Consider the following 27,056-nt stretch of genomic DNA (forward strand, 5'->3'; position numbering starts at 1 on the left):
AAAAATGGTGCTAATGCAGAGAGTGATCCGCGCTATTTTTTAAAATTATATGTCCAAGTTTAATTAAAGTTTTATGTTTTTTTTTATTCAATTGTAAGGTTAAAGTACAGAATAGGTACAAAACACCCTCCCCATGTTAAGAATGGCTTTTTAAATAACGTTATTATTTCAGCACGGATCAATAAGTGCATGAGTATCCCAAAATAGCAAAAATGAAGACTGTAGGTATGAATAGATTGTTTAAGAATAAATTGGAAATAAAAACTGATTACAAATAAGCATAAAAAGCAAAGCTTAAATCTGATAAAATATTTTCATAACTAAGCTACTATTATACATGAACAATGGATTTTACCGAAGGCCTAGCGTTTCCTTTGCTTGAATAAGAAAACTTATGCCCTTTTCCGGTCGGCAACTCACATTATATCACCTTTTCTTATATAAGTAGGAATGAATGAAATAGTTTTGTGAAAGAATCTAGGGCAAGTGCAAGTAAAAAAAAAAAAAAAAAAAAATCGATAAATTATACGACCAGCGACTCCCACCACTCCAAACAATTAGGTTTCCGTGGACTTTTGTAATCGACGTTGAAATAAAAAAGTATAACTTGTATACCTATTTAAAATTTTGTAGAAACATAAGTGTGTCATTTTTTTTTGTCGAAATAAAACACCTTATTCTTATAATTTTAAAGTTATAAATCAAATTAAATAAACGTTCATTTACCCCTTTCTTGCGAATTTTCAAAAAAATGTTATCACTTGAACTGAAATATACTTATAAAAGTAACCTGCATAATGGAGTTTCCGAATAGATATGACTATGTTGGAGTTGAGGATTTATCTCCAAAAAACACTACAAAGAAATCCTGGACAAACGAACATCGCTTTTGATGGACTGAAGTAGTTTCCTGTTCAGTCTTATCTCTTTGATAAGGAATTAGTTTACTATTAATCACCCCGAGGCTGTCCTAAGAAATGCCACCGATGATGCTCAGGCATTTTTCGTAGGCCAGAGAGAACTTCTAGTCTGATGATTCCCCCCTCCCGCTATGTAACTGTCTAACCTCCTTGATAGAAAAATTAAACAACTTTATGATACAGAGAGAATACGAAATATAAAAGACGTAAATTCAGCTCACCTGCGTTTATGCATTTTATGAGCATGTACTCCACAATTTTCCTAGCGCGACTTCTTTGCTATAATTTGGGTTCACTTTTCATATTAAGAAAACAAAAAAAAAAAAAAAAAAAAGAAAGAAAGAGGTTCATAGGAGTTGGATACTTCCCGCCCTCATTATCATCGAACCTCTCTGCGCACTGCTGATTTTACTGTCAACAATAACAATGATGTTGTGTAATAAAAATTGGGAGACAACTTCACGTGTCTGTTTGTGCGTCTGTCGTGTCAACATAGCTTCTATTTATTTATCAAACATTTATAGCGATCGAAAAAAAAAATGCAATAGTGTTGTAACAGTCACAAATAAAAATCGATTTTCTGTTGTGAATCAATGGTTCCCCCCTCCCTGCTGAGTGATTCGGCTACGCACTGATCAATCAGCTGATTCATCTGTTCCCTAAAGAATTTTTACCCTCTTTGGAAACCCCGGTCAATGACCAGTGAGAATCCTCTTGTCCCTGTCCACGTGACATTTCAGCATCGACGACTTTCACTGAAGATAATTGCTAACCGACTTGGGACTGCAGAAACAACTACAGCCTGACCTGACACAGCCAAAGAAATTTCTAGTCCTTTTTTTCAACCCGTACACAGTCCAATCTACAACTTTCTGCTGGTCAAATACAACTTTTCGTTGTTTCGATTTTAAAAGAGGTTTTTGTTACTCATTTCAAACTTCGTATTTGACAATCGTTTTCTTATGGCTGCTCACAAGCAATCCCGCAAAAGAAGGATAATTATGCAGAAATCTGTATCTGAAATAACATTTAGAAATGCATGGGGGAGGGGGAATTAACAAAAAACCTACTTTGTACTTTCACCTAACAATTTAATAAACAAAAGATACTATAAATTTAACTAGCACCCCCCCCCAAAAAAAAAGAGCACGACCCGTGCATTCATTCTTTTTGTGGACTATTATGCTCATCTTCATAATTGTTTTACCATATTTCAGTCAACCAAACCACCGGCCTTCTTCAGGTGGTTAGCCCCGACGAGATGGGAATGCCGAATCTTGTAAATTATTACTGCCTTCCATTCTCACTACGTTTTTGCTAATCCTCTAGTCTGCTTGGATAGGATTGAAACCTCTATCTTCAGGCAATGCTCACCTCGAATCGTAGAGACTTAATGCTTCTATCCACTGTACCCTGGAGATAAATGACAAGACTCCACATTCCTATACCGTCGCGGTTAATTACCTAAAGAAGGCCAGAGGATAGGTTGGCCGAAACGTGTCGAAACAACAATAACTATGAAGATGAGGATAACAGTCCACACACACACACACACACACAAAAAAAACAAAACAAAACAATGAATACGCAAATTATGAAACCATCTCAAAGGATTAAATAAAAGCACGGTCCGTATTCTGCATAAGTACCGTGTAAAATAACATTTTAAGAATTTTGATAAATTATAAAATGAAATCAACCAGAATGCATTTATATCTTACATTTCCTCCTTCCCTTTATTAGCATACCAGACCGACAGTTTCCCCCTCCTTGCATTCGTCACGTAAGCTAACTCGATACTATAAACAATATTTTATGTACTAAACTGTCGCCTTATGCTCTGAAGGTCACTCGAGGATAAGTTTGCTTGTGAATGGTGAGAACACACTTTGAGGATTGAAGACGATAATTTAATCTGGGATTAATTTTATTCCAAAGGACAATAATTTGTTAACATTGGACTTTAAAATCATCTGGGAAGCAGTTCTATGATATTATGTCACAGTTAAAAAACTTTGCTTTCACTTCATTCTATCCATTTTTGTCGATAAGAGAACCTAAAATTTCTTCATTATAGTTATAGTTTGGTTTAATAATTTAATGGCTAGATATTACCGTAATACTTAAAATGTAACTTTCAAAAATCATAATTTTGCAATAAGCAAGACAATATATTATAACAGGTTTATTATAAGATGTATTTCTTCAGTATTACAATCGTTTCATAACCATTTGGAAAAGCAAAAAAATTGCACTAATATATTCCAAAATGGCCAATCATCAGACGCAAAATACAACTGTATTTAATATAAAAATATACACAATTTATTTTACAAGCAGCGAACTGACCTCCTCATCCTTCATTTTATCGATTAATTTTTCTCATTTTTATGATGAACCTGTTACATATGGTTATTGTGAAATTATATATATGGTCAATTATTAATATTGATATTCGTTAAGCTTAATTAACTGGATCAATTAATATTGATATTCGTTAATATATTTGGTTTAATGGCTAAATGAACATTACCGAACTGATATTAAAATATTTCATTTGATAATCTTCCCGCAAAACCTAATTTCTTCTATGGAAATATTAAAGAGAAAAGAAAGGAGGAAGGGAGCAAAAATTCAAGTAAAAAGATTCCAGGGTAACGCCGAGTAGTGTAAGCTAATTTTTTAAATAATAAAAAAAGAAAAATATGAATGGTTAGCAGGTGACTCGATGTTGCCCGGGATTGAATGATGAACAACGAATGTTAATCGATTGCCTTCTTTAGTTGGGTACCCATCGCGATGCACCAAAGGAAGCTTTACATGCCTCTCGCAGTGACTAAATTCAAAATATATTATAGTCTACATTGCACTGTGGAGAATCTAATATTGATTTTATAAATTTTTTTTTTATCTATAATGGCTTGCATTAAAGTTGAAAATGCCAAATTTAAGTATAATGTTTCAATTGTGCTCTAAACAGAAACATTAATTTCGACCGCGCCCCTCTCATATCAAAGAGCCTACTATCGATTTTATATGTTGGGCCTTTTGGTTTGTGTGGCAATAAAACTTTTCAAATGCACTTGTGATGTTAGGCTGTGTAAGGTGTTGACTTTGGAAAAAATCGGTTGTTTCTTCTTTCATCGGATTATTTTAATTATCAATATTTATTGAAGACATTTCCATACAAAACCTATCTAAGAACACTGCTAGGCACATAAAGTACCTTCGGGTGAAATTTCATAAAAATCGACCCAGCCGAGAAGTTTGTGTCAGGTTGTTTCCTATGGACTTTCAATCTCATAGGTAACTTCTTTTAAGATAATAAAGTAGAGAAGATATGTGTGTGTGTGTGTGTGTGTGTGTGTGTGTGTGTGTGTGTGTGTGTGTGCGCGCGCGCGTTTCAATAACGAAGTTCATAGATAACTCAATAGTATAAGATTAAAGCTGTGGATAATTACTGTATATGATGATAATTGCTTCATCTTTGAAACAAAATCCCTACCATCAGCATCCCCTCCAGGTTCATCTCCCATAGCCACAAGTGGCTCTTCAAACCAGCAGCCGACTTATATGGCCTGAAGCAAAGATGAACTATGAAGTTGGGTGTCTTCACCGAGTTAACTGGACCACTCTGTGATATGATGTCCTTGTGCACAACCATTGGCCTCTTCAAACCAACAACCGACTTGCACTTCCTGTCATACACCACACAGGTTGTCTCATCTGGTCGCGGAGGTAAGAATACGTAAGTGCGTCTTTCGTGTGACTTCATTTGATTCACATATACAGCTTTGGAATCTAGAAAACGTCTACATGTTTCACACTCCGAGTCAGCCTTACGAGCGTCTAATTCATTTACGGATCCTTTACGCAGATTTCTCTTAAGTTCTGCCTGTTCAAAGTTCTTTGTCTCTTATAACTTGCGACCCTCCGAGACAACTCTGCCACTCGCTTCTATTCTCAGCTCTCTCTTGCCATCTCAACATTTCTGTCAAACTCCTTAAGATCGCTATTCACGCATTTCTTAAATCTTTTCCTTGGCTTGTGGTGTGAGCGCTTGCCAGCCGCCAGTTCGCCGTATAACAGCTGCTTTGGTAATCTGCATTCATACGGACAACGTGTCCAGCTCAGCGTATCTGATTGCTGGTTATCATACTCCTACTACTTGGACAACTTGTACTCTGAAGAAAAGCAGTATCTGATGTTACCGATTGCTATTTTATGTTAAGGACCCCCCCCCCTCCTTAAGAATATTTATACACACAATCACACACGATTGTATTATACAAACCGTCTTGAATACAGGGAGTGCACGGTTACAATTTCACCCGAAATATCAACAGCGGAAACGATTGTTTCCACTGTAGTTATTAAAACTAGCGGGACCTGTGGAAATTGCACAGTGGACTGATTCATATGCAATATATTGATGTTGGCATTCTGTAGATATTCAGCGTAAATGGAGACGCTCTGATATTATTATTGTAGCTTTTTTGTTAAAACTGAAAAAGTATTTATTTAAGCTAGCAAGGACGCCTGGCGTAGCCAGGTTGTAAAACACGCTTCAATATGATATTTTAATTATTGCAGATTTCGTATATATTATTATAGAGTTAATGTTCTATCGATTTTTATATATTGTAAAGTTGCAATTTCAAAAATAAAAATAATATCTATATGACTTGGGTTGATCAGCTTGAATTGAAACCGAATCCCAAACTTATGAATATATATAACTTTCGTTCCTTCAGCTATAATCGAAACCAAAACTTTGGAATAATTCTTGATACAACTATTTAAAAAAAAAAAAAAAAAAAAAGATTATTGGAGTGCCATTAGCTATAATCGAAATCAAAATCAAAACTTATGAAGAATTCTTGGTAAAATTATTTATGACAAAAAATGGATATACATAACAAACGACCCGGATATAAGCGTGACACAGAAAACACTATCGTATTAATATATAATATATATATATATATATATATATATATATATATATATATATATATACATACATATATACACACATATATACACACACACATATATATATATATATATATATACACACATACATACAGAGTGAGAGAGAAATATATATATATATATATATATATATATATATATTAATAATGTTCATAATGTATGTATTTTATCTTTTTATTGTGAGGCCATCATCAGTACTCATTTACAGAAAAGAATGAAGCGACAACCTTCACCAGAAAACTTCGATGCATTTCACATTAAATTTCAATAGTTCATATTAATTTAAAAATTACTTGTTTTTACTAATTAAGTTAATCATCCTTGTGTACATCACGGCATCTTCATACCATTTGCCATTCACAAATCCTTAAACTGTATTCTATTGGAATGAAATTTATTATTCTTTAAAGTAGTATTAATTATTCCGATTAATTCTTTAAAATTAAACTCTTACCATACGAGTTCAGTTGGCATTATTATTCTGCTATATATGCTTTTCAATTGCATTTTATACATGAATAATATTAGACAACTGGCTGAGAAGTCGATACATATATTCAAATAAATCAGCAGGGAGTTATTAATCAGTTCCAAACGAAACTTGTCGGCTATTTTATTTTATTTTTTAGTGTTCAATAGTAGAACGTATATTAAAAATATTACACAACTAGACAAAAAAAAACAAAAAAAAAAACTGAATTAGGAATTGTAAAAAAAAGAAAAAGAAAAAAAAAGCGTATAAAAAGTTTTTCGTTAAAAAAGGGTTCAGTGCATAAATAGGTAAATTGGGTAGCGATTGCAGTAAAGCTGGCTATTCCGATTTGATGAAAACTAGGTAATAAACCTATCTAATACACACGTTAGTTTTTAAATGTACGAAACAGCGACATGGTAAACAGTTGATGATCCTAGTTTTCTATTTTAAATTTTAAGTTTTTCCACCCACAGTCATATAGTTAAATTCTCTTGGATACTTGTAAATTTCCTAGCAGAAAACGGCTTATGCGAGTGCTAAGTTTGCGATATGATTAATTCAGTTAATTTTTCCCGGAATTAATACTGCATTAAAAAAATTTATTTTAGTAAATTTCTGTAACATACCCAAAGCTTCTTTAGACACACACACACACACACACATATGTATATTATACACACACACTAGAAGGAAGATTCAACGATGCTCGAGATTTTATGAAGAATTATAGGTCCTTTTTCGCTTTGCTTATAACATTTCTTCACTGCTCCACCCTATCTGAACGTTTCGTCCCTTAATAAAGTCAGAAAAACTAAGTTTTTTTTTTCAAAATTTGTGTTTTGAGTGTAAAATTATACTTAAAGTTTGACGGTGATCTCTCCCTATAAAAGGGCATATATTTGGGACCAATTTCGTAGTCCTACCTGTTAACATTTTACGTATAAATGCACTTAGTCTTTTTTTATAGTTTTAACTTTTTTTTACAGGAAACACACACAATAGTACATACCATGGGAGTCAATATATTGATTAGTTTCTTTTATAAAACTGAAAAATTATAAAATTATAAATTGAAAGAACAAAAAACGGAGTTTAATCTTAGAAAAATAATCAAGAATTTGTGAAATAAGGTTAACAGGTAATATATCGAAACAAACCAATGTGTCAATGCTATAGAAACACTCCCATTCACAGAACTGTCAACAGTATAAATGTCAAACTATCTCCTCTAACTATCAGTTTATATATATATATATATATATATATATATATATATCTTCCCTCATCCAAAGTGTAATACATGCCGTCGGCTCTCCTGTATTAACATGTAACCTGTCTCTTTCTATATACAGAACTGTCTCTATATATACGCGATATCTCTGCACACACTATGAACTCTCTAATATGAACACTATTTTTACATAACACCAATACCCACATTAATTACAACTTTGCGTTAATTATTACAACTTTACATATAGTGAATGTTTTTCTCGTTCTAACGTAACCGCGATAATGACACATCAAATTATTATAGATCCCATTTTGATTTCACTATCCACTCCTTGCCCTTGTAGTTCGTATTCAGCTTCTTCCACTCTACATTAGTCTCATAATCAGACACCCTCTGCCTGCTTGCTGATCTGGTTCGTACTTTAATAGTTAAAAACTAAAAATATTCAAAAGCATTTGATTTAAAAGGGGAAAAAGACGAAACAAAAATAAAAAAGTAGATGGCAACTTTGAGTGTGCAAGGTTGGGTGTGATTTTCGTTGCGTCGAATCAAGAATCATCTACTTGTGTGCATGTGTGTTTGTATGGCTAGCTAAAAGTTAAACAATATTGCAGCTTCTTGATCGGCGTTGCCCTGAATTAATGTAAAATTTAGAAAAAAAATGTCAGTTACTATTTACTCATATTCATTGTGTAGACAATCGGGTTATATTTTTCATTTGTTTTTTATTTACTTGTTTTGTTTTAATAATAAAAAAAAAACAGTTTTGCTTGTATTGTGTAGCAATGCCTCCTTCCTGAGGAATTATAACCACCGACACCCAAAAGCTGATTGACTAACCTGGAAAATTGATTAACAAATAAAACAGTAGGTGTACGTGTATGTACAAATATCTAACCGATAAACACTAAAAATATTGGCCACATAACACTGAAATTAACAGGAAATAGTAATCCTATACCAAAGATGGCTTATAACAAGTAAAATCTTTGCTTGGATATATGTATAACACGTACAGAAGTCACAAGTTGAAATGCAAAATGTTCATTTCAACTTACCGACATTTCTATTAGTTTGCACATGCATAAAACTAATAGTTAAAAGTGGTTTAATTTTATAACTTTCTTATCAATTGGGTTAGCTCAAACGGTAGCGAATGCAGCTGGAGTACTGTTTTGGTTTCGATTTTAGCTGATGGCACCAAAGTTATTTTTTAAAAACTTTTGAAATCAGTAATATAATATAGAGAATTGGTTTTGTAATAATAAATGCGAAGTCTGCATGAAGTAAAATATATTTAAGCATGTTTTACAAGTGGACAAGGACGGGTGCTAACCGCTAATATATAATACATACCACTTATGAAGGCGAAAAGTTTAAGGGTATGTGAAATGTTCAATGGAATTAACAGCACTATAAAATTGATTAATTCATGGGACAACTTGAGATATTTGCTGACAGGAATCTAAACTATGTTGTAGTTAGTAGGGAAACATACTGGGAACGTTTTTCTGGGTGGGACTTTCTTGGAAATAAACTTTTCATGAAGTTCTATTTGATCTTGGGTAAAATGGAAACAATGCGCAGTTCTGGGTCTTCGATGATTATGATGCTTACAGTGAGAAGTGTTTTCTTGTGGGAAAAGAAGCTTACGATACCCGACAGGGAACCATATGGTGAATTTTATCGTAACTCATTTACGGAAATAGTCCAGCTACAATTGACCGCCATAGATACTCATGGCAACAATTACAGATTAATGTCCCCCCCCCAAGATCAATCTATCGCAAAGTGAACCATATTTTTTACTACAGTTTCCTTAATGTTTTTGATTGAGGATGGGGCATTCTACCTGATATCAGGATTCTAACCGTCTCTTTAAGCACATTTGTATCTCTTGCACCTGGTTCATCGAGTATATTCATCAGATAGAAATTCTTTTTGATTGCTCCTCTGATTATTCTTCCTGGCCTAAAATGTCCCAAACATTAAAGTTGATTTTTCAGTTCATGTTCTGCAAAGTCAAAAACATTTTCACATACAAAACAACCAAACACCATAACTTTTGAAGATAAAACGAACTTTAAGCATAAAAACCTTTTTTCCGTGTTCTGCATTAAATAACCTGAAAAGAGGTTGATATGCTGTAGTACAAAAATAATAACCAAATCCTAATTACTGGAAAAATAAAAATCTTCCTAAAATTCCAGTTTCTTTTCATGTCGCACATAAAACTTTTCATTTAGTTATCTTTTGTCTTTTAAAAAAAATTTCAGTTAGTTTTAAGAGATCAAGAAGCTCCCTTTTGGAACTAACATTTGATTTTATTACGACTTAAATTCATATCCGACGGATCTAAAGAATAGACATCCTTTTTATGTCATATCTGTATTTCGTTACAACTTTATCTTCCATGAATTGTTTCCAAGTATTTCGTAATATTTTTTTATTAGACCAGTTTATCCTATCACAATCGCTATGTTTTATGTCTTCAGAGACTATCTTTAAATCATTATTCAAGTCCTGACTTTGTTATCTTTTCGTCTGGCTCTATTAAGGCAATCATTTGAAACGGTGACAATAATGCGTGCATTTTTTTCAGGCTTCAATATTACAATGTCTGTCTTGATATCCTTGGCTTATGTATTTGCTCGACTGTATATCTTTATCGTACAACATTGTCATTTTTAGCAATAACAAGTTATTCACTCCTACCACCACCACAAAAAGTAGAAACTACTAATTTTGCAATACGTTGGAAATAAAGCTCTTTAAAATTACGAATGTTTAGAAACATTAAAATAGATAGAAATTCGTGAATAGGTGCTTTAGGCGTTAGTAATTTATACATATATTTTAAAATATAATAAGGCTTCTAAGAGGCTTCTTCTTCCTCTCTCTTCCCCCGGGGGTGGAATGGTAGCTCTCCTATATCCGGGTTACAGTGTGTGTGTGCGTGTATATATATATATATATATATATATATATATATATATATATACACAGTGATCACCACTTATCAAGGCCCGGAAGCCACTCAGGGATAAGGGTTATTGCAAGTTACGTTTTACTTAAGGGGGCGGTTCATTAGGAATTTGTTAACATTGGACTTGAAGACATCCAAGTTGTAGTCCGGTGGGAAGCAGGCAGACGGAACAGAGTTCCACAGGCGTGCAGTTCTAAGAAAGAAGCTTTGTTCATGGAATCCGCGTTTTGATTTAGGCACAGATATAGAGTGGGGGAAATTTTTCACAGTGGATTCAGCTAAACGGGTGTTTTTCGTGAAAGATTGGCGAGGGGGGACCAGAGATTGGAGTTCAGACGAGCACCTGCCATGGAAATAACGATAAAACAAGGATAGGCTCGCAACGTCTCTTTTGTGGGAGAGAGGTTGCAGGATAGAGAAAAGGGCATCCCCCACTAAGCCACGAAGTCTATTTTGTACTCTGTCAAGGCAGGATAGGCTGTTTTTAGCAGCTCCTGCCCAGATATGGCAACAGTATTCCATCCTTGGACGTACTTGGCTTTATATATATATAAGTCAGTTATATCCGAGTTTCTCTCATATGCGGGTTTGGTTTATTATATTTAAATAAGTAGATGAATAATTCATATAACGTTTTTTTTTTACGTACAGAGCACAAGTTTATTTAACAGTCATATTCGTAAAAAAACAGACAAAATATATATTCAATCACAAATTATTTTCACAAATAATTCAGTTAGACAAACCGCCCTTTTAAGTAAGACACTATCAAATCTCCAATACTAATGATTGCTACGATACTAATTCATTGATTACTGTACACGCAATAACCCTTATCCCTAAGTGGCCTCCGGGCCTTGATAAGTGGTGACCTCCATGTAAAAAAAAAAAAAAAAAAAAAAAAAAAAATACTTTAAAAAAAATAAATAAATAAAAGTCTAACTATATGTGTAACCCGGATATAGGAGACCTTTATGCATCGGAGAAGTCTTATATCCGAGTTTCTAGCATATCCGGGTGTCATATTTGGGTTACTCTGTATAAATGAAGATAGATATTTGAACCAGCTAAAAACGGGCAAAAGTTATCACCCGTTGATAGAGTGTTTTATGCTAAATTAATGGTCAAATATGGTTAAATTTGTGCCCATTTTTTGCATTAAATAATAATCCTGTTAATTCCTAACTGTACACCGAACGGATACCGTAATACTTTGTTCGGTGCACCTTATAAAGTTTCATATAAAATTTGAGCCAGATCGGCCTAGTAGTTCCAGAAAAAAAATGGAACGGTCAGATAAAGAGAAAATAATATACATGATCAAAATGAAATATACTTATCAAAGTACTTTGGATACTGTACTTTCAAAAATATGCCTTTGTGGTCTATCTTTAAAACAAGATTTCATGAACAGACATCGACGAATTTTATCTCCGACACTTGGTAAACGGTGTTAGGCGGCCCCGAGACACGGGTTCTAATCCTATGTGCAGCGGTCTATTTTATTTGTTTTACTTTTGTCTTTATTATTAAATCCCAGCTACAGTGACTCAGATAAAAGCTAATTTAATGGTATCACCCACACAAATAGGGATGGAAAAAAATTTGAGGTGAACTAGGATGCGATCGTAATATTCAATACCAAACAGATTTTAAATCTTTATTTTTTTTTCTTTACTCAAACTTTGAATATTATCTTTTTTTATTTGATAAGTATATATATATATATATATATATATATATATATATATATATATATATATATATATATATATATATATATATATCATAATCGGTTTTATGTTTTTTTGTTTACCAGTTTTCATGGCCGAGGTGGGGTGGAAAAATTCGAATGTGGTTTTTATGTGAATACTAGTCTACCCGTTAACCCTTAAAGGGTAAGATGAAAAATGTTCAAAATAAAGTGATTTGGAGATTATATTGTCTTTTATTGTCTGGAGAAAACCGTTTAATGAGTGAAAAAGATAAAATCCAGAAAGTTCCCAAAGCACTACTGCAAGCACTAATTAAAATTGAGGTCCTACTAAAAGCACTATTAAAATCAAGCTTCTACCTCCCCCCTCCTTGAAGAGAAAATATTTTCAAGTAAGGCCTTAAAAAATCGTCAGAATCCACAGAAGCGCTACTAAAAGTAGCAAATCTGGTTAGAAATATGATTATAACTATATATTTTGCATATTTATATTTAAATCATTTTTTTTTAAACTCAGTGTTAAATTACATTTATTTGTAAGAAAAACACGTTAAAATAAGTTAAAGCAAAAAATATTGGTACTCATGCACTTATTGATCCGTGCTGAAATAACATTATTTAAAAGACCATTCTTAACATGGGGAGGGGGTGTTTTGTACCTATTTTGTATTTTAACCTTACAATTGAATAAAAAAACATACCAAAACTTTAATTAAACTTGGAAATACGATTAAAAAAATATCGCGGATCAGTAAGTGCATTAGCACCGATATTAGTGATCGAGTCGCAAATTGGAAAGCAATTTCCAGCTAGAAATAAAGCTTATATGCCAAAGTCAAGTATTAGAGTTCATTTGTGTTCCTAAATCAAAGAATTTATTTCACTATTCTAGAAACAATAACTTTCCTATTGAACGATGAAAATTACAACGACATTCACGTAGAATACGGACCGTGCTAAAATAACGTTATTAATTTGAAATCTATTCTTAACGTGAGGAGGGGAAGGCGTTTTATTATTATTCTGTAATTTCATCTAACATTTTAATGAATATACCGAAATACGAAAAAAAAAAAAAAATTGTGCAGTCAACAAACAAAGCCAACAAACAAGCCAACAAACGATTAAGAAAAAAAAAAAAAATCAAATATACGATAAATGAATGTTAGTATAACCAATAAAGGTTATTTTTATACCTGCTTGGTTCATTTTTTATGTTTTTAAATATTTTTAAATGCTCTTTCTCAACAATATGGCCGCTTAGATTCTTTTTTTTATGAAGAAACAAGCCGGCTGCCACCTTGTTGGCTAACAACTCGTAAAAACCGAATATTTAAGAAATAAAAAGTATTTAAAACTACTTAAAAACAAATTAACCAGGTATGTTGTAAAGTAACTTTACAATTGACTATAGCAACATTTGTTTTATATTTGATTCTTTGCCCCCCCCTTTTTCGTTTGGTTACATAACTGCACACTCCCCAAAACGGTCACAATCTCTAATAGATCGAAATGTTTGCAAAAATTCCATTTAAAAGAACTAAAATCTCAAAAATTGGGGGTGGGGGGTAGTAAAAATGTATGATCACGGTCCACAGCACTTTTCAAGTACCATTTCTTTCACTCTCTTCCCTAAATCGTTGCACATCCGGAGAGATGCCGCTCAAAGCACCACCTCCTGCCTTGGCAATTTCTAATAGTGGATAGTATTTCATGTACCTTGCAGTCCCATCTTTGCTAGTCTTTCTCTACTCTCTTGTTATTTTCATGGCAAGTGCTCAATTGAACACCCCCTCGTAAACCATTCACAGCAAAAACTATTCTAGCTACAATCACTGAAAAATTATCTCAATTTGGACTTTTCGTCAAGATCAAAGTGTAGTATCTGGTCCGGCAGATACTGCAAGCAAAGACCATATGTGAGGGTAACCCCACATATCTGACCTTGGTCAATGTAGGGGCAACCCTTCATACCAACAATTACTATCTAGCTCCCATTTCCCACCTCTCGGGAGCTGGTCCTCTTTTCCCTCCCCCCTCCCTCTCCACATTAAAAAACGGCCTTGTGCCTAATTTGCTCAGTGGGGAAGCAAATAAATACATACTGCAAGCAAAGACCATATGTGGGGGAAACCCCACATAAGACGTTGGTCAATGTAGGGGCAACCCTTCATACCAACAATTACTATCTAGCTCCAATTTCCCACCTCTCGGGAGCTAGTCCTCTTTTCCCTCCCCCCTCCCTCTCCACATTAAAAAACGGCCTTGTGCCTAATTTGCTCAGTGGGGAAGCAAATAAATACATACTGCAAGCAAAGACCATATGTGGGGGAAACCCCACATAAGACCTTGGTCAATGTAGGGGCAACCCTTCATACCAAGTGTCACTATCCAGCTCCCCTACTCCCCGGGGAGTTGGTCCCCATTTCCCCTTCACTCCTCACTTTAAAAATCGGCCTTGTGCCTAATTTGCTCAGTGGGGGAGCAAATAAATACCTCAAAGTGTAGTATCTGTTCTTCAGATGCTGCACTTCCATTTCTTGTTCTCTTTCGGTGAAGGAGCAGTCCTTCACGACTGAGACAATTTTTTATTTTTGTACCTTTTCGCCACGTTAAAAAACGACCCTGATGTCTAACTGTCCCGTGGGGAGGCATAGTAAATAGCTACAATCACTGAAAAATTCTTTTATTTCTCTATATACCTGGAGCTAACCTGAGCTTCCATGAGCAGAGTTTCTTTCCAACATTTGCTCGTCTGTAAAACAATACTACTGGGCTGCTTACCAGCCAACTACAGCATGATTGTTTTCAAGTTCAATTTTAAATTCTTGTTGAGCAGTCTCCTTAAGTAATCAGATCAAACCATGGTTTGCAATCCTTAACGTCTTTGTCTCACCATCCATCTGACACAAACCCATTAATCCTTGTCCTCAAATAGCATTTAAGCCTTGATAAGCAATAAGTTAGTAAAAATACAAAAAAAATTTCCCCCGCATATTAAAACGAGAACAAGTTCAAATAGCGTATATAAAGAAGAAATGACATTCTATTCTGCAATTTAAGTTATCAAAAGATCCGACAATATTTGTGTTTCTTAAATGAACTGATGGACATAGATAAGATTATACATATACTAGCAGGCATCCCGGCGTTGCCTGGTCATAAGATACGCTTGAATATGACATTTTAATTCATGCAGATTACGTATTTATTATAAATTTCTATCGATTATTATATTGTACCTAATATATAGTAGCGAGATCAAAAGTAAAAAAAAAATACTAGTACCTCATTTCTTAGCTTCTGAGCCACGTTCATACCACCACTACCAAGAGATGGCCGTGAATATATAATAAATAATGGATTATCCCCTCAATTTTTGGACGTATGAGGTTCATCACAACTAAGTTGTTCGGAAATCCGCACATTTGTTTATAGTGGTGAATGCTTTGTGCAGAACCAACCAGTTTTGCTATTACTGCTAATCTTTGTCGGTGCAGATGATTGTCACAAGACAGCATACGGTAGACAGATTTTTTTTTTTTACAGAATTTTACTAGGTTTAATATATATATATATATATATATATATATATACACACACACACACACACACACACACACATTATCCTTTTAAAGATGGAATCGCTCGATTTTAACAGGCACGGCCGGACGACCCACAAAGTTATATATATATATACACACACACACACACACAAACGTTATATTGAATCGATTAGCTACCAAAATTTATCGACTAGTTTTGTAGTTTCCAAGTGGCGAGAGGGCATATTAATTAGTCGTATTAATTTATCCGATTTATGTGGGGAGAGGATTAAACTAGTTTAGTGGCATGAACAGACTTCATACGAACGAAAATCTAAGTAATGGTTTATTCAAAAAAACAGATCATAAATAATGAGTAAAGAAACGAAGTAAAAACTTGTTAATTATTAAAAAAAATTAAAATATTTCACAAAATTTCATGTAAAAAAATTAAAGTAGACATTTGTGCAAATTTAGAAAGCCATTCTTAACAGGGAGTGATGGATGATATTTTGTTAACTTTTACGTGGCCACGGGCGGAACTCTTAAAATAGAAAAGTTAAAATGCACTTAAGTGCCTTGAAGTATTTTTTGAGGATGGGGGGGGGGGGGTACCAACCTGAACGAGAATCACCCCCTTCCCCAAGAACGGCTTTTGGAATAACCCCCCTCCAGCCTCCGCATGTTAAGAACGGCTTTCGTTTTTTGCAATTTTTTTTAGTGGATTACGATTGATTGGACCCTAATATATAGGTGTGGGGGGTGTTTATTCTCGTTCAGGTCGCCGTTTTTTTTTTATATAAGTTAAAAATAAGTCTTCTGAAATAAAACTCAACAGTTTAATATTTTCAGTTGCAAAGCGTTGAAGCAGTCGCTCGTCCTTGAACCCGACACTTTTTGATTCCAAATAACGAACGTTACTGCAGCAGCAGTCAGCACACTAATCTATATGCGTGAAGAGACGTTCGTCATTTTCTATATAATAATATAGGTCGGTTAAATAGAGCGTATTATATAAGCGCATAGAATTAAGAGCGTCACAGGGATATGTTATCCTTTGTGTCCCCCCCCCCCGCTGTTAATGATCTTTTTTGTGCTCGCGATTAAACATCAAGTCTTAAGAAATATAAAAAAATCGGTGCTAATGCACTTACTGATCCGCGCTATTTTTTTTAAATCGTATTTCCAAGTTTAATTAAAGTTTTGTTTTTTATTCAATTGTAAGAATAGAATAGTTACAAAACACGCTCCCCTCCATGTTAAGAATGGCTTTTTAAATGAAAACGTTATTATTTCAGCATGGATCAATAAGTGCACTGCAGTAAACTGCACTAGTACCTTAAAATCAAAAGGTGTTTAGATTTGGACTTAAAAGAAAACCGGTTATGGTGTAGCTATTTATCACCGCATAAAGTTTAGGTACTTTATGCACTTATGTTAACGTGCTGAAATTTTTTTGAAAGCCATTCTTAACATGGGGAGGGTGTTTTGTAACTATTCTTTACTTTCACCTAACAATTTAATAAAATAAATATCGTGAAACTTGAAAATACTATTAAAAAAATAGCACGGTAACAGACGCACTAAATGTTATATTCCCAAATTCACGAAAACTTAATGATTTGTTCTTAAGAAAATCAAATTTTACGATTTTTAGGGATTAAGTATTTTTAGAAGCTATTGTGAGTTCTAGCTTCTGAGAAGAAACCAGGAATGAATCTCGAATTCATTCAGATGTAACAACTGTTTCTTAATATCAGGCAAGTCATACAATTTGATTATTTAAAAAAATGCGTGATCAAATTACGTGATTTTTGGAATATGCCATCCTCGTTTGTGCATTTTCTTTACTTATATACAAGTGCAATTCTAAATAAACACCAAATCAAAATATAAAAATATGGTGTTTATTTAGAATTACATTTAACAAAAACAAAAGTAAAAACCCCACAAAACTATTTGATGTACTATTCGTCACAGAACAAAAATGTCATCTTCCAAAAATCACGTAAATTGATCAAGTATTTTTTTTTATTTAAAGAAATAAAAAGGTTACGATTTTTAAGAAGTAATAAAATAGCAGGATCCATAAATCTCGGTAGTCGAATATATTTTAACATATTCTAAAGAATAGGTCGTCATCCGGTCTCCTCGCTTATTCAGAAAATTTGATTTTCTTAAAATACTTGATCAATTTACGCGATTCTTGGAATGACATCTTCGTTCCGTAACATTTTTTTTTCTGTGATTGTTTGCTTTTATTAAATGTTATATATATATATATATATATATAATTTTAGAGAGGGGATCAGTTTATTATATTGAACTAACGTAAAATAAGTTTAAAATGAAATAAAAATGAACGTTTCTATAGGACGTCCACATCCACTAGAATGTTTCCGATTACGCTGGACAAAACTAACCGGAAATGGCCAAAGCAGATTACGATTTGAAAGCCACTAAAAGTGTAAACGCAGACAACTCTAAAGCATACGAATGCAAAACAGAGTCAAGTTAAGGTTGGGCTAGGATTATGATTAAGTGGTGCTTTATGCGCTTGTTGTCGTGTTATTTTTTAAAATCATATTTTAAAGTTAAATGAGTTTTACGATATCTTTTTTTTTTCTTTTTAATTGTTAGGTGAAAGTACAGAATAGTTACAAAAATCCCTCCCATCACCATGTTAAAAATGGCTTTCTAAATAAAAACATTCATAAGTACTGATTAAGTCAAGGTTAAAAAAAAAGAAAAAAAAAAGAAATTACTACACCCTAAAATGTTTCAAAATATATCCTCAAATTAAAACTTGATCGGTTTAAAAAAAAAAAAAAAAAAAAAAAAAAAAGAGAAAAAATCATTCTTAACTCGCTTCTTAACAAGAAATCGTAATCATCCAGTGTGTGACATTGCATTGGACAGAACGAGTAACCATTTTTGTTTTTTACTATTTGTGATCAATTCATTTTAAGATATTGAAATTGCGCTTGATAATTTTTCGGTGCTAATGCAGAGAGTGATCCGCGCTATTTTTTTAAAATCGTATTTCCACGTTTAAGGAAAGATTTTTTTTTATTTTTTTATTCAATTGTAAGATTAAAGTACAGAATAGGTACAAAACATCTTCCCCTCCTCATGTTAAGAATGGCTTTTCAAATAATAACGTTATTATTTCAGCACGGATCATTCTCTGCATGAATGCCAATATTTATATTTTTTACAAAATGATTTTCGGGTATTTCCAGGGTGTTCACATTTAATCGCATTACAATAAAACATCTGTTGACGACAGCGCGAGAGCAACATTTGGTGCCGTACTATTTTTCTTTTTCTAATATTCTCACGTTAAATTTAAGTTTTACGAGATCTTTTATTACATTGTTAGTTGAAAGTACAGAATACTTACAAGACACCCTCCCCATATAAGAATGGCTTTCTAACTAAAAACATTAGTTCAGGCATAAGTACCCAAAATTCTATCCCCTTTTTTCCTGAAAGAGACGCAGAGATTTATACATTTGGTCTTGTTTCTAAACAGGAAATAACCAAAATACGGAAATACTTGAATATGTTAAAAGTTAAAAGAAAAGAAAAGAAAACAAAAAAAAACAAAAAAACATTCCGATTGCCAGGAGTAATTCGCGGGTAATTTTGAAGTCTTTAAACTGTTCTTTCAAGTAATTTATAGCTAAATGAAGTTTTATAGGTCAGAGTCAAATTGGATGTATCTTTTAAACGAGAAAATAAAAAGAATTTATGCAGAGAAGGTACCGTGCTATTTTTTTTTATATTTAAGTTTTATATTATCTTAAATTGTTAGGTACAGAATAGTTAAAACACCCTCCCCATATTAATAGGTTTCTAAATAGGAATGTTATTTTAGCATGGTACCAACCTTCACTGCGTAAACAAACAAAACATTTACGAAGATTTAAGGTTTTAAGAAGCAAACGTATTAAATTAAGTTTCAGATATGTTTTTGTGCTTATACACTTATGTTACCGTGCTATTTAAAAAAAAAAAATATTTTCACGTTAAATTCAAGTTTCACGATATATTTTATTACATTGCTAGGTGGAAGTATGGAATAGTTACAAAATACCCTCCCCTCCACATGTTAAGAATGGCTGTCAAAATAACATTATTTCAGCACGGTAATATGAGTGTAAGGTACGAGTACATTTTTTTTTTCAAAAAATGTTTTAAAATTAAGCACACTCACCTTAAAGTCGAAATTCCCCCAATCAGTTTTTCGCGTTTCCGTCTTTTGTAAAATATAAACCTCATATTTTTGAATGGGTTGCTCATCGACATTAAGGCGGTCAAAATATGATGGCCAGAAGACCAGCATCGCAAAAACCAGTTAAGAATAAGCTACGCGATTCAATAAATCAACGAAGAGAGAGAAAAACGACTTTTCATAACATAGTCGCTCTTAGTTACGCGGTTGCTTTTCCGACCAGGACTTGTGGGAATTAAAACCCGATAACAACTTTACGCGTCCACTAAAGCATAACGGTCAGTCCATTGCGGGCTCTATGGATAGAATCAATAAATACGCCGTGTACTCGACACTTACAGGTGCTCTGGAGACGTGTGTTGGGCTTTGTTAAGTTTAGTAAATATGGATTAATAAAGAAAAAAAAAAAAACGTATTAGGAAGCATAAACAATTTCTTTTTCTCTTTTACGGTTCAAAATTTTTCAAACAGGATTTAAACATTTTTAAACAGGCTACAATTGTGATTGTATTTGAAAGAGGATAATTTTAAGTGGACGCGGAACAAGAAAATTGTAAATACGCATACAAATAACATTGAAGAAGAAAACAAGATTAGTACTGACTGAAGTTTAAATAGAAGAGGAGGAGGAGAAAAATCAAAATTTTGAAACTTGTCTATTGGTTGAGAAAGAACATTTTTTTTTTAGAACAACGAGGGCAGGGGGCTTTGCCCAGGCGTGAAATACGCTTAAATATGATATTTTAATTTGTCCAGATTTTGTATATCTATAAAAGTGAACGTATCTGTCTGTGTGCGTGTGCCTGTAGTCTGTTTACATTTCCCTTTTTTTTTTTACACAGTGATCACCACTTATCAAGGCCCGGAAGCCACTCAGGGATAAGGGTTAGTGCAAGTACATTACGTTAGTGTGGAGATTTGATGAAGCGTTTACTTAAGGGGGCGGTTCATTAGGAATTTGTTAACGTTGGACTTGAAGACATCCAAGTTGTAGTCCGGTGGGAAGCAGGCAGATGGAACAGAGTTCCACAGGCGTGCAGTTCTAAGAAAGAAGCTTTGTTCATGGAATCCGCGTTTTGATTTAGGCACAGATATAGAGTGGGGGAAACTTTTCACAGTGGATTCAGCTAGACGGGTGTTTTTCGTGAAAGATTGGCGAGGGGGGGGACCAGAGATTGGAGTTCAGACGAGCACCTGCCATGGAAATAACGATAAAACAAGGATAGACTCGCAACGTCTCTTCTGTGGGAGAGAGGTTGCAGGGTAGAGTAAAGGGCATTCCCCACTAAGCCACGAAGTCTATTTTGTACTCTGTCAAGGCAGGATAGGCTGTTTTTAGCAGCTCCTGCCCAGATATGGCAACAGTATTCAATCCTTGGACGTACTTGGCTTTTATATAGATAGAGAATTGCATCAGCAGTGAGATATCTTCTGGAACGGTGGAAGGATCCCACCATCTTTCCAGCGACCTTGGCAACAGACTTGATGTACGTGTTCCATTTCAGATCAGGAGTAAAGGTCAAACCCAGAAGCTTGTCAAAACACGGGGCCTCACCCAGACGAGAGCTATCTATCACAATTGATGCCAGATGGGGATCAGAGCGTTGATGATGTAAGGATAGGAGTTTGGTTTTTGATGCATTAAAGGTAACCAGCCACATCTTCCCCCACTGAACCACGCGCTCCAGATCAGAGGAGAGAGAATCAGAGAGAACTTTGTCATTTACAGCCTTTGATGTGTTGCCGTAGATGGTCGTGTCATCACCATAGCATATTCCCTACGCAATAACTCTGTCAATTTTTAGCCTACAGACTCAAAATTTGACATACAGGGTACTGAGATTTGGGAAAATCTTTGTAATCCGTTTTCGTCCAGAAGTTTGGCTGTTAAGGGGTCAAAGTTCAACGATTTGACTGTTGAGAACTCTACCAAACTCCTCCGCCAATTTTGGGTATAAACAATTGAAATTTTAGGTATAGATTCCTTGGACATGGATCTAACTTAATAACTTAATTTGAGCCTAAACCAATAAATTTTAAGCGATCATAATAGGGGTCAATTTTTTAAAAAATGTGACCTCTGCGGTCCCTACCAAATTACTCAGACACTTTCTGGTCTAAACATTTGAAATTTTACATAAAGGGTATTCAGAGATAGGGCAAGCTTTTTAATCGGTTTGCGTCGAAAATTTGACTACCAATATATAAATGTATGTATGTTTGCATGTCTGCCTAAAACTTTCAACAAAGGCGACAGATTTTCACAAGATTAGTATCGTTTTGAAGTTCGATCCTTCAGACGACAAATATCGAAAAATTGGCTAAAAACATTAATTTCTTCACCCTCAACTAGGCACTTTTCTACAGGGAGGAGTCGCTTTTTTGTTGCCGAGTCATATCCTCTTTTCGATTGTCTAGCCTTAATTTAAACCTACGTCACTTCTGGTTTGGCAGTGGTCGTAACAGCAAAGATGTCATGTTTTTCCCGTTCTTTCCCTCCTCCGCGGTACAGGTTCGAGCCTGCCTTCCTACTACCACTTTTTGTTTTGCTCAACACACACCTCCAAACACCCGGGCAACGCCGGGCTGAAATGCTAGTATTATTATAGAGTCGTGATTTCAAAAGTAAAAATAGAAAAAGAAGTATTTAGGTGGCATCAGCTAGAATCGAAACTGAAGCATTCAAAGCTGGTGATGTTACCACTGTACCAGCGTGACATATTTGAGCATATTTTATTGATGTGCAAAATACAGGTTCTTTTTTTACCATTTTTCTTCCTTGTCTCTTAGCCTTTTCATTGGTGTGAGTAGGAATGATGTAGTGCGGTGAGGATATAAAAAAGAGAGCAACTTAAGTTGTACATTTTCTGACCACACAAAATTCTAATCATTTAACTAGAATTTTTATAACTGAACGATCCCGATTAAATCTGAAACCCTTATAACAAATTCACCCCCACTAATTGACCCTATACACACTAGTATGTTTAAGATTTAGTGCTGCCGTCACACACGCATACGAATACCATTCTTTAACCCAACACCCACCCTTTCCCATATCTCAACACAGACTGAAATCCACACCCCTATGGAGTCTTATTTACATACAACAAAATCTTATTTTTTCACAACATCTGACGGAACTTCCAAATTTTAACTCCTTGTGACGGAAACCTAATATTTTCATGGCAAACTTTGCTTTCGTATAAGCGGTATCGCCTGTATAGGTCTCTAGTTACTAGTAACTAGCTGACCGAAACATACTCTGGACTGTGTAGCAACATATGTAAAAACAAATAAAGAGTATATTATATCTTTATATACAAAATTAAAAAAATTAACGGTTTAAAGCAAAACATATTTCGATACGTAACAGAACATTCTATCAGGAAAATGCAGGGTTTTTTTTTAACGTGCCATGGCGATGATAAAGCTTGGCACATCTTTAAATTCTGGTGAAGTATAAGGTTTAAATGTTCGATTATAGCAGAGGGCGCTGGTCGAGCGCGTATGTGTTAAGTAATAGAAGGTCTACTGTTTATAGTAAGTTCTGTTAATATGGAATACCAGATTTAAACAAAATAACGGTTTAAAGCCAAAACACGTGGAGAATCTCATTCAATAAATAAACATATTTATTTAAATTAAATTTACTATTTCCATTCATAACAAAATTTCATCATAATATATATATGTTACAAAAAGCCCCCCTTTTCTTGTAAGTAAGAAAAACATTAAATAAGTACAAATGAGATTAGATAGACCGAGGTTCGAATCTGGTAAGCAAGGTTCGGAAATAGATTCAGGAAGGAATTCGCATTGTTCAATTTAATATAAAATAGTAGATATGTTTGAGTAAAAGGAATTTTGATTATTCAATTCTTTTTTATGAAAACTGAATTAAAATAAGGTCAGTTAGAAGAAGGAAAAATAGCAAATTTAAATATGTTGAAAAAAAGTTAGGTCGAAAAATAGGTTAGAGCAAATTCATTGTCTGTAAAAGTGGTTTGGAAACGTGCCAAACAACGCATGTTTCGGCCACGCGGACCGATCACGTGGCCAGAGACACATATGACGTCAAGGAGAAATGAATTCTCAATATAGTTTGCTAGTTTTAGACAGACAGGATCAAGAGTCAAGTTAGAGACAGAGCTGATATCGTCAGAGAAGGCAGCCCCCTTTGGAAGCAAGGGAGAAAGTTTTAATCGTAGTCGACTTTAAATTCTTGGATGTCATCATCATTGCGACTGGTCGAATGTAATAAAGGAACATCTCATAATTTTGTAACTGCGTCTTCGTGTTGTTTCATTCTTAAACAATTAAAGGTAATGTGAAACATCCTTTATATGAACATTCTGTCCACTCATCTTTATTAATGAACATTGTGTATAAACCATCTAAGTAATGTGTCCCCCTCTCTATGCTAAGTAATGACTGTGTTCAAAGAACTGATAACCCTCCTCTCTAAATATATATAAATAGATTGTAAAATGTATAAATGTCTCTTCTTCCCCTCATCAATATGTCTCCATCCGACTTTCTCTAACACACACACACACACACACACACACACACACACACACACACACACACACACACACACACACACACACACACACACACACATGTGTATGTGAGATGAGGATTGATTATTCATATTATTTGGATTCTTCAAAATACTGTTTTCATCTTGAGTCTCAAGTCTCTTTTCATAACTTTTCGGTTGATGTAACATCCGACCTTCTTCCGGTGTATCTTGTCAAACGCGGGATCTTTCTATCGAACTATGGAATTTCGAACGGAATCCTTTTTTATCAACGGGGGTAGCATGCTCTCGTTCCATCAGCCATGATTGAGTAGACGTCCTAAGACATTCGCAATTGTATTTTGAGTGTCGCCTACACTGAAGATTAAACTTTAATCTTCCAGAAAAATGAAATCAAGTACTTTATCTACTGCGCCACGAGTCCTTTCGGATTAAATACAATTACGAATTACTTAGGACATCTACTTCATCATGACTGACGGAACGAGAACATGCTACCGCCGTGGATTGAATAAAGAGCCCCCGTTCGAAATTCCGTGCAGATTCTCGAGTATATGTTTCGTTGCCAACTAAAAAACATATCGCCAAACGGAGAGTTTAGTCTTATACAATTTAAGACACACCAAATATCCTAACTTGTTACAATTTTTCTGAAAGTGAACCGCATGTTGGATTTATGAAAGTATAAAACATATCAATCTTCATCTATGAAAGTTAAACGGGGAAATAACTCTCGTAGCTAAAATAAATACAGCTTACTTCCGTTTTTAAACGGAGCTGATGTCGGTATAATGATTAAAAATTAAATTAAATATAAATTGAATAAAAAATAAAATAAATCAGGTTTAAATAATATTCCTAAACAGAACGATTAAAACAATTCCTTACTAATCATCATTAATACCACAGAAGTAATTATTACAACAGATTTTCTTTAATACAATATTTAAACGAGGTAACTTTTTTTAATGTAGATTTTGTTTGAATAAATAGTACATATGGCAATCTTGCTGGAATGAAAAGTGTATAAAAGTCCGTTTTCATTATGAAAATTAATTTGTGAAACAGCGTAGCTTTTAAATACATTGATTAAACTGAGGACTAACAAACAGGAATATGACTATTATAACACACACACACACACACACACACACACACACACACACACACACACACACACACATACACACATATCTATAATATAAATCTCGCCTGTCTGTTTAAATATATGTATGTATGTATGTATGTATGTATGTATGTATGTATGTCTGCCTAAAACTTTTGATAGACGCGTCGAAATGTGACGAAACCGGTATCGTTTAAAACCTCAAACTTTCGGACGACGAATATCGAAATATTTGCCCGAAAACATTTATTCTTTTACCCTCAACGGGGCAGTTTTCTACAAGGAAGGGTCGCTTTTTTCGCAGATATTTTCGAAAATCATTCACTCTTTCCGATAGACTAACCTAAATTTTGACGTTCAACACTTCCGGTTTTGCGATGGACGCAACAGCAAAGACGTCTCGTTTTTTCACATTCTTTTCCTACTTCATGTACGGGTTCGAGCCTCCCTGCCGACTACCTTTTTTTTTTTTTTTTGCTCAACCCACACTTCCAAACACCCGGGCAATGCCGGGCACCCACCCAGGCTAGTATATATATATATATATATATATATATATATATATATATATATATATAAGTTGTTTATTCGTCATTGAAAAACTGGGTATTTAAACAAGTCTTTTGATGAAGAGTTTATTCAGAATAAGTCAGTAATAAGGCTAAGTGATGTTTTTTTTTTTTAAATCTCGTTGACAATGACAGAAAGAAATCGATATCAAGATGTGATCAGACTTGTCTCCTCCTGCGTGACCCATGGCGATATAACAAACCATTTCATTCTGTTTGAGAACAAAGAAAATGAACACATAACAAAACCGAAAGCTGACGATGATACAATTAAATTCAAGACGAATAAAACAAGAAAACTAATTTTAAAAAACGGACTTTCAAAGCGGTGTATTCAAATAAGATTCACAGCAGCTAATGATGAAACTTTTCAAAACCGGACAAGATTACAAGTTAAAATAGTGTGTATCAGCGATACAGTTCGAAACTTTATTATTTGGATTTTTCGGACTACCGCTCTCATCTTAAATCTTGTGGTGTATAAGTCTTCAATATAATAGGTCCCATCTCTGTGTCTGTTCTACAAGTATTTTAATGAAATGTGCTCTGATGAACTCGTTGCACTTGTGCTCCCTCGACGTACATATCCCCGACAAACCTGCTAGCAACAAAATCACACCCCTTCACTCTTAAGGTCCATAAATGCCGGAAAGCTTTCTACTCTAATAGTTTCTTCTCTCGAACAGTTAGACTTTGGAATTCTCTTCCT

At 34.2% G+C, this 27,056-nt stretch overlaps 1 protein-coding gene across 5 annotated transcripts in view; it reads right to left on the reverse strand.

Annotated features, from left to right (window-relative positions):
• LOC145243876 (solute carrier organic anion transporter family member 4A1-like) overlaps positions 1–27,056 on the reverse strand; it is a 297,463-nt gene that overhangs the window by 81,769 nt on the left and 188,638 nt on the right. Inside the window, exon 1 of one of the 5 annotated variants that reach the window (XM_080106951.1) lies at positions 20,089–20,706. The exons of 3 other annotated variants lie outside the window; for them this stretch is intronic. In XM_080106951.1, the coding sequence (XP_079963077.1) occupies positions 20,089–20,180 (92 nt within the window). In that variant the 5' untranslated portion in view covers positions 20,181–20,706. Of the gene's footprint in view, positions 1–1,141; positions 1,335–20,088; positions 20,707–27,056 lie in introns of those variants that run through there. One more of the 5 variants, XM_080106952.1, reaches the window with a different exon arrangement.

This window comes from Euprymna scolopes, chromosome 22, assembly GCF_053919585.1.
Source record: "Euprymna scolopes isolate OS-2025 chromosome 22, ASM5391958v1, whole genome shotgun sequence".
NCBI classification, from domain to species: domain Eukaryota; kingdom Metazoa; phylum Mollusca; class Cephalopoda; order Sepiida; family Sepiolidae; genus Euprymna; species Euprymna scolopes.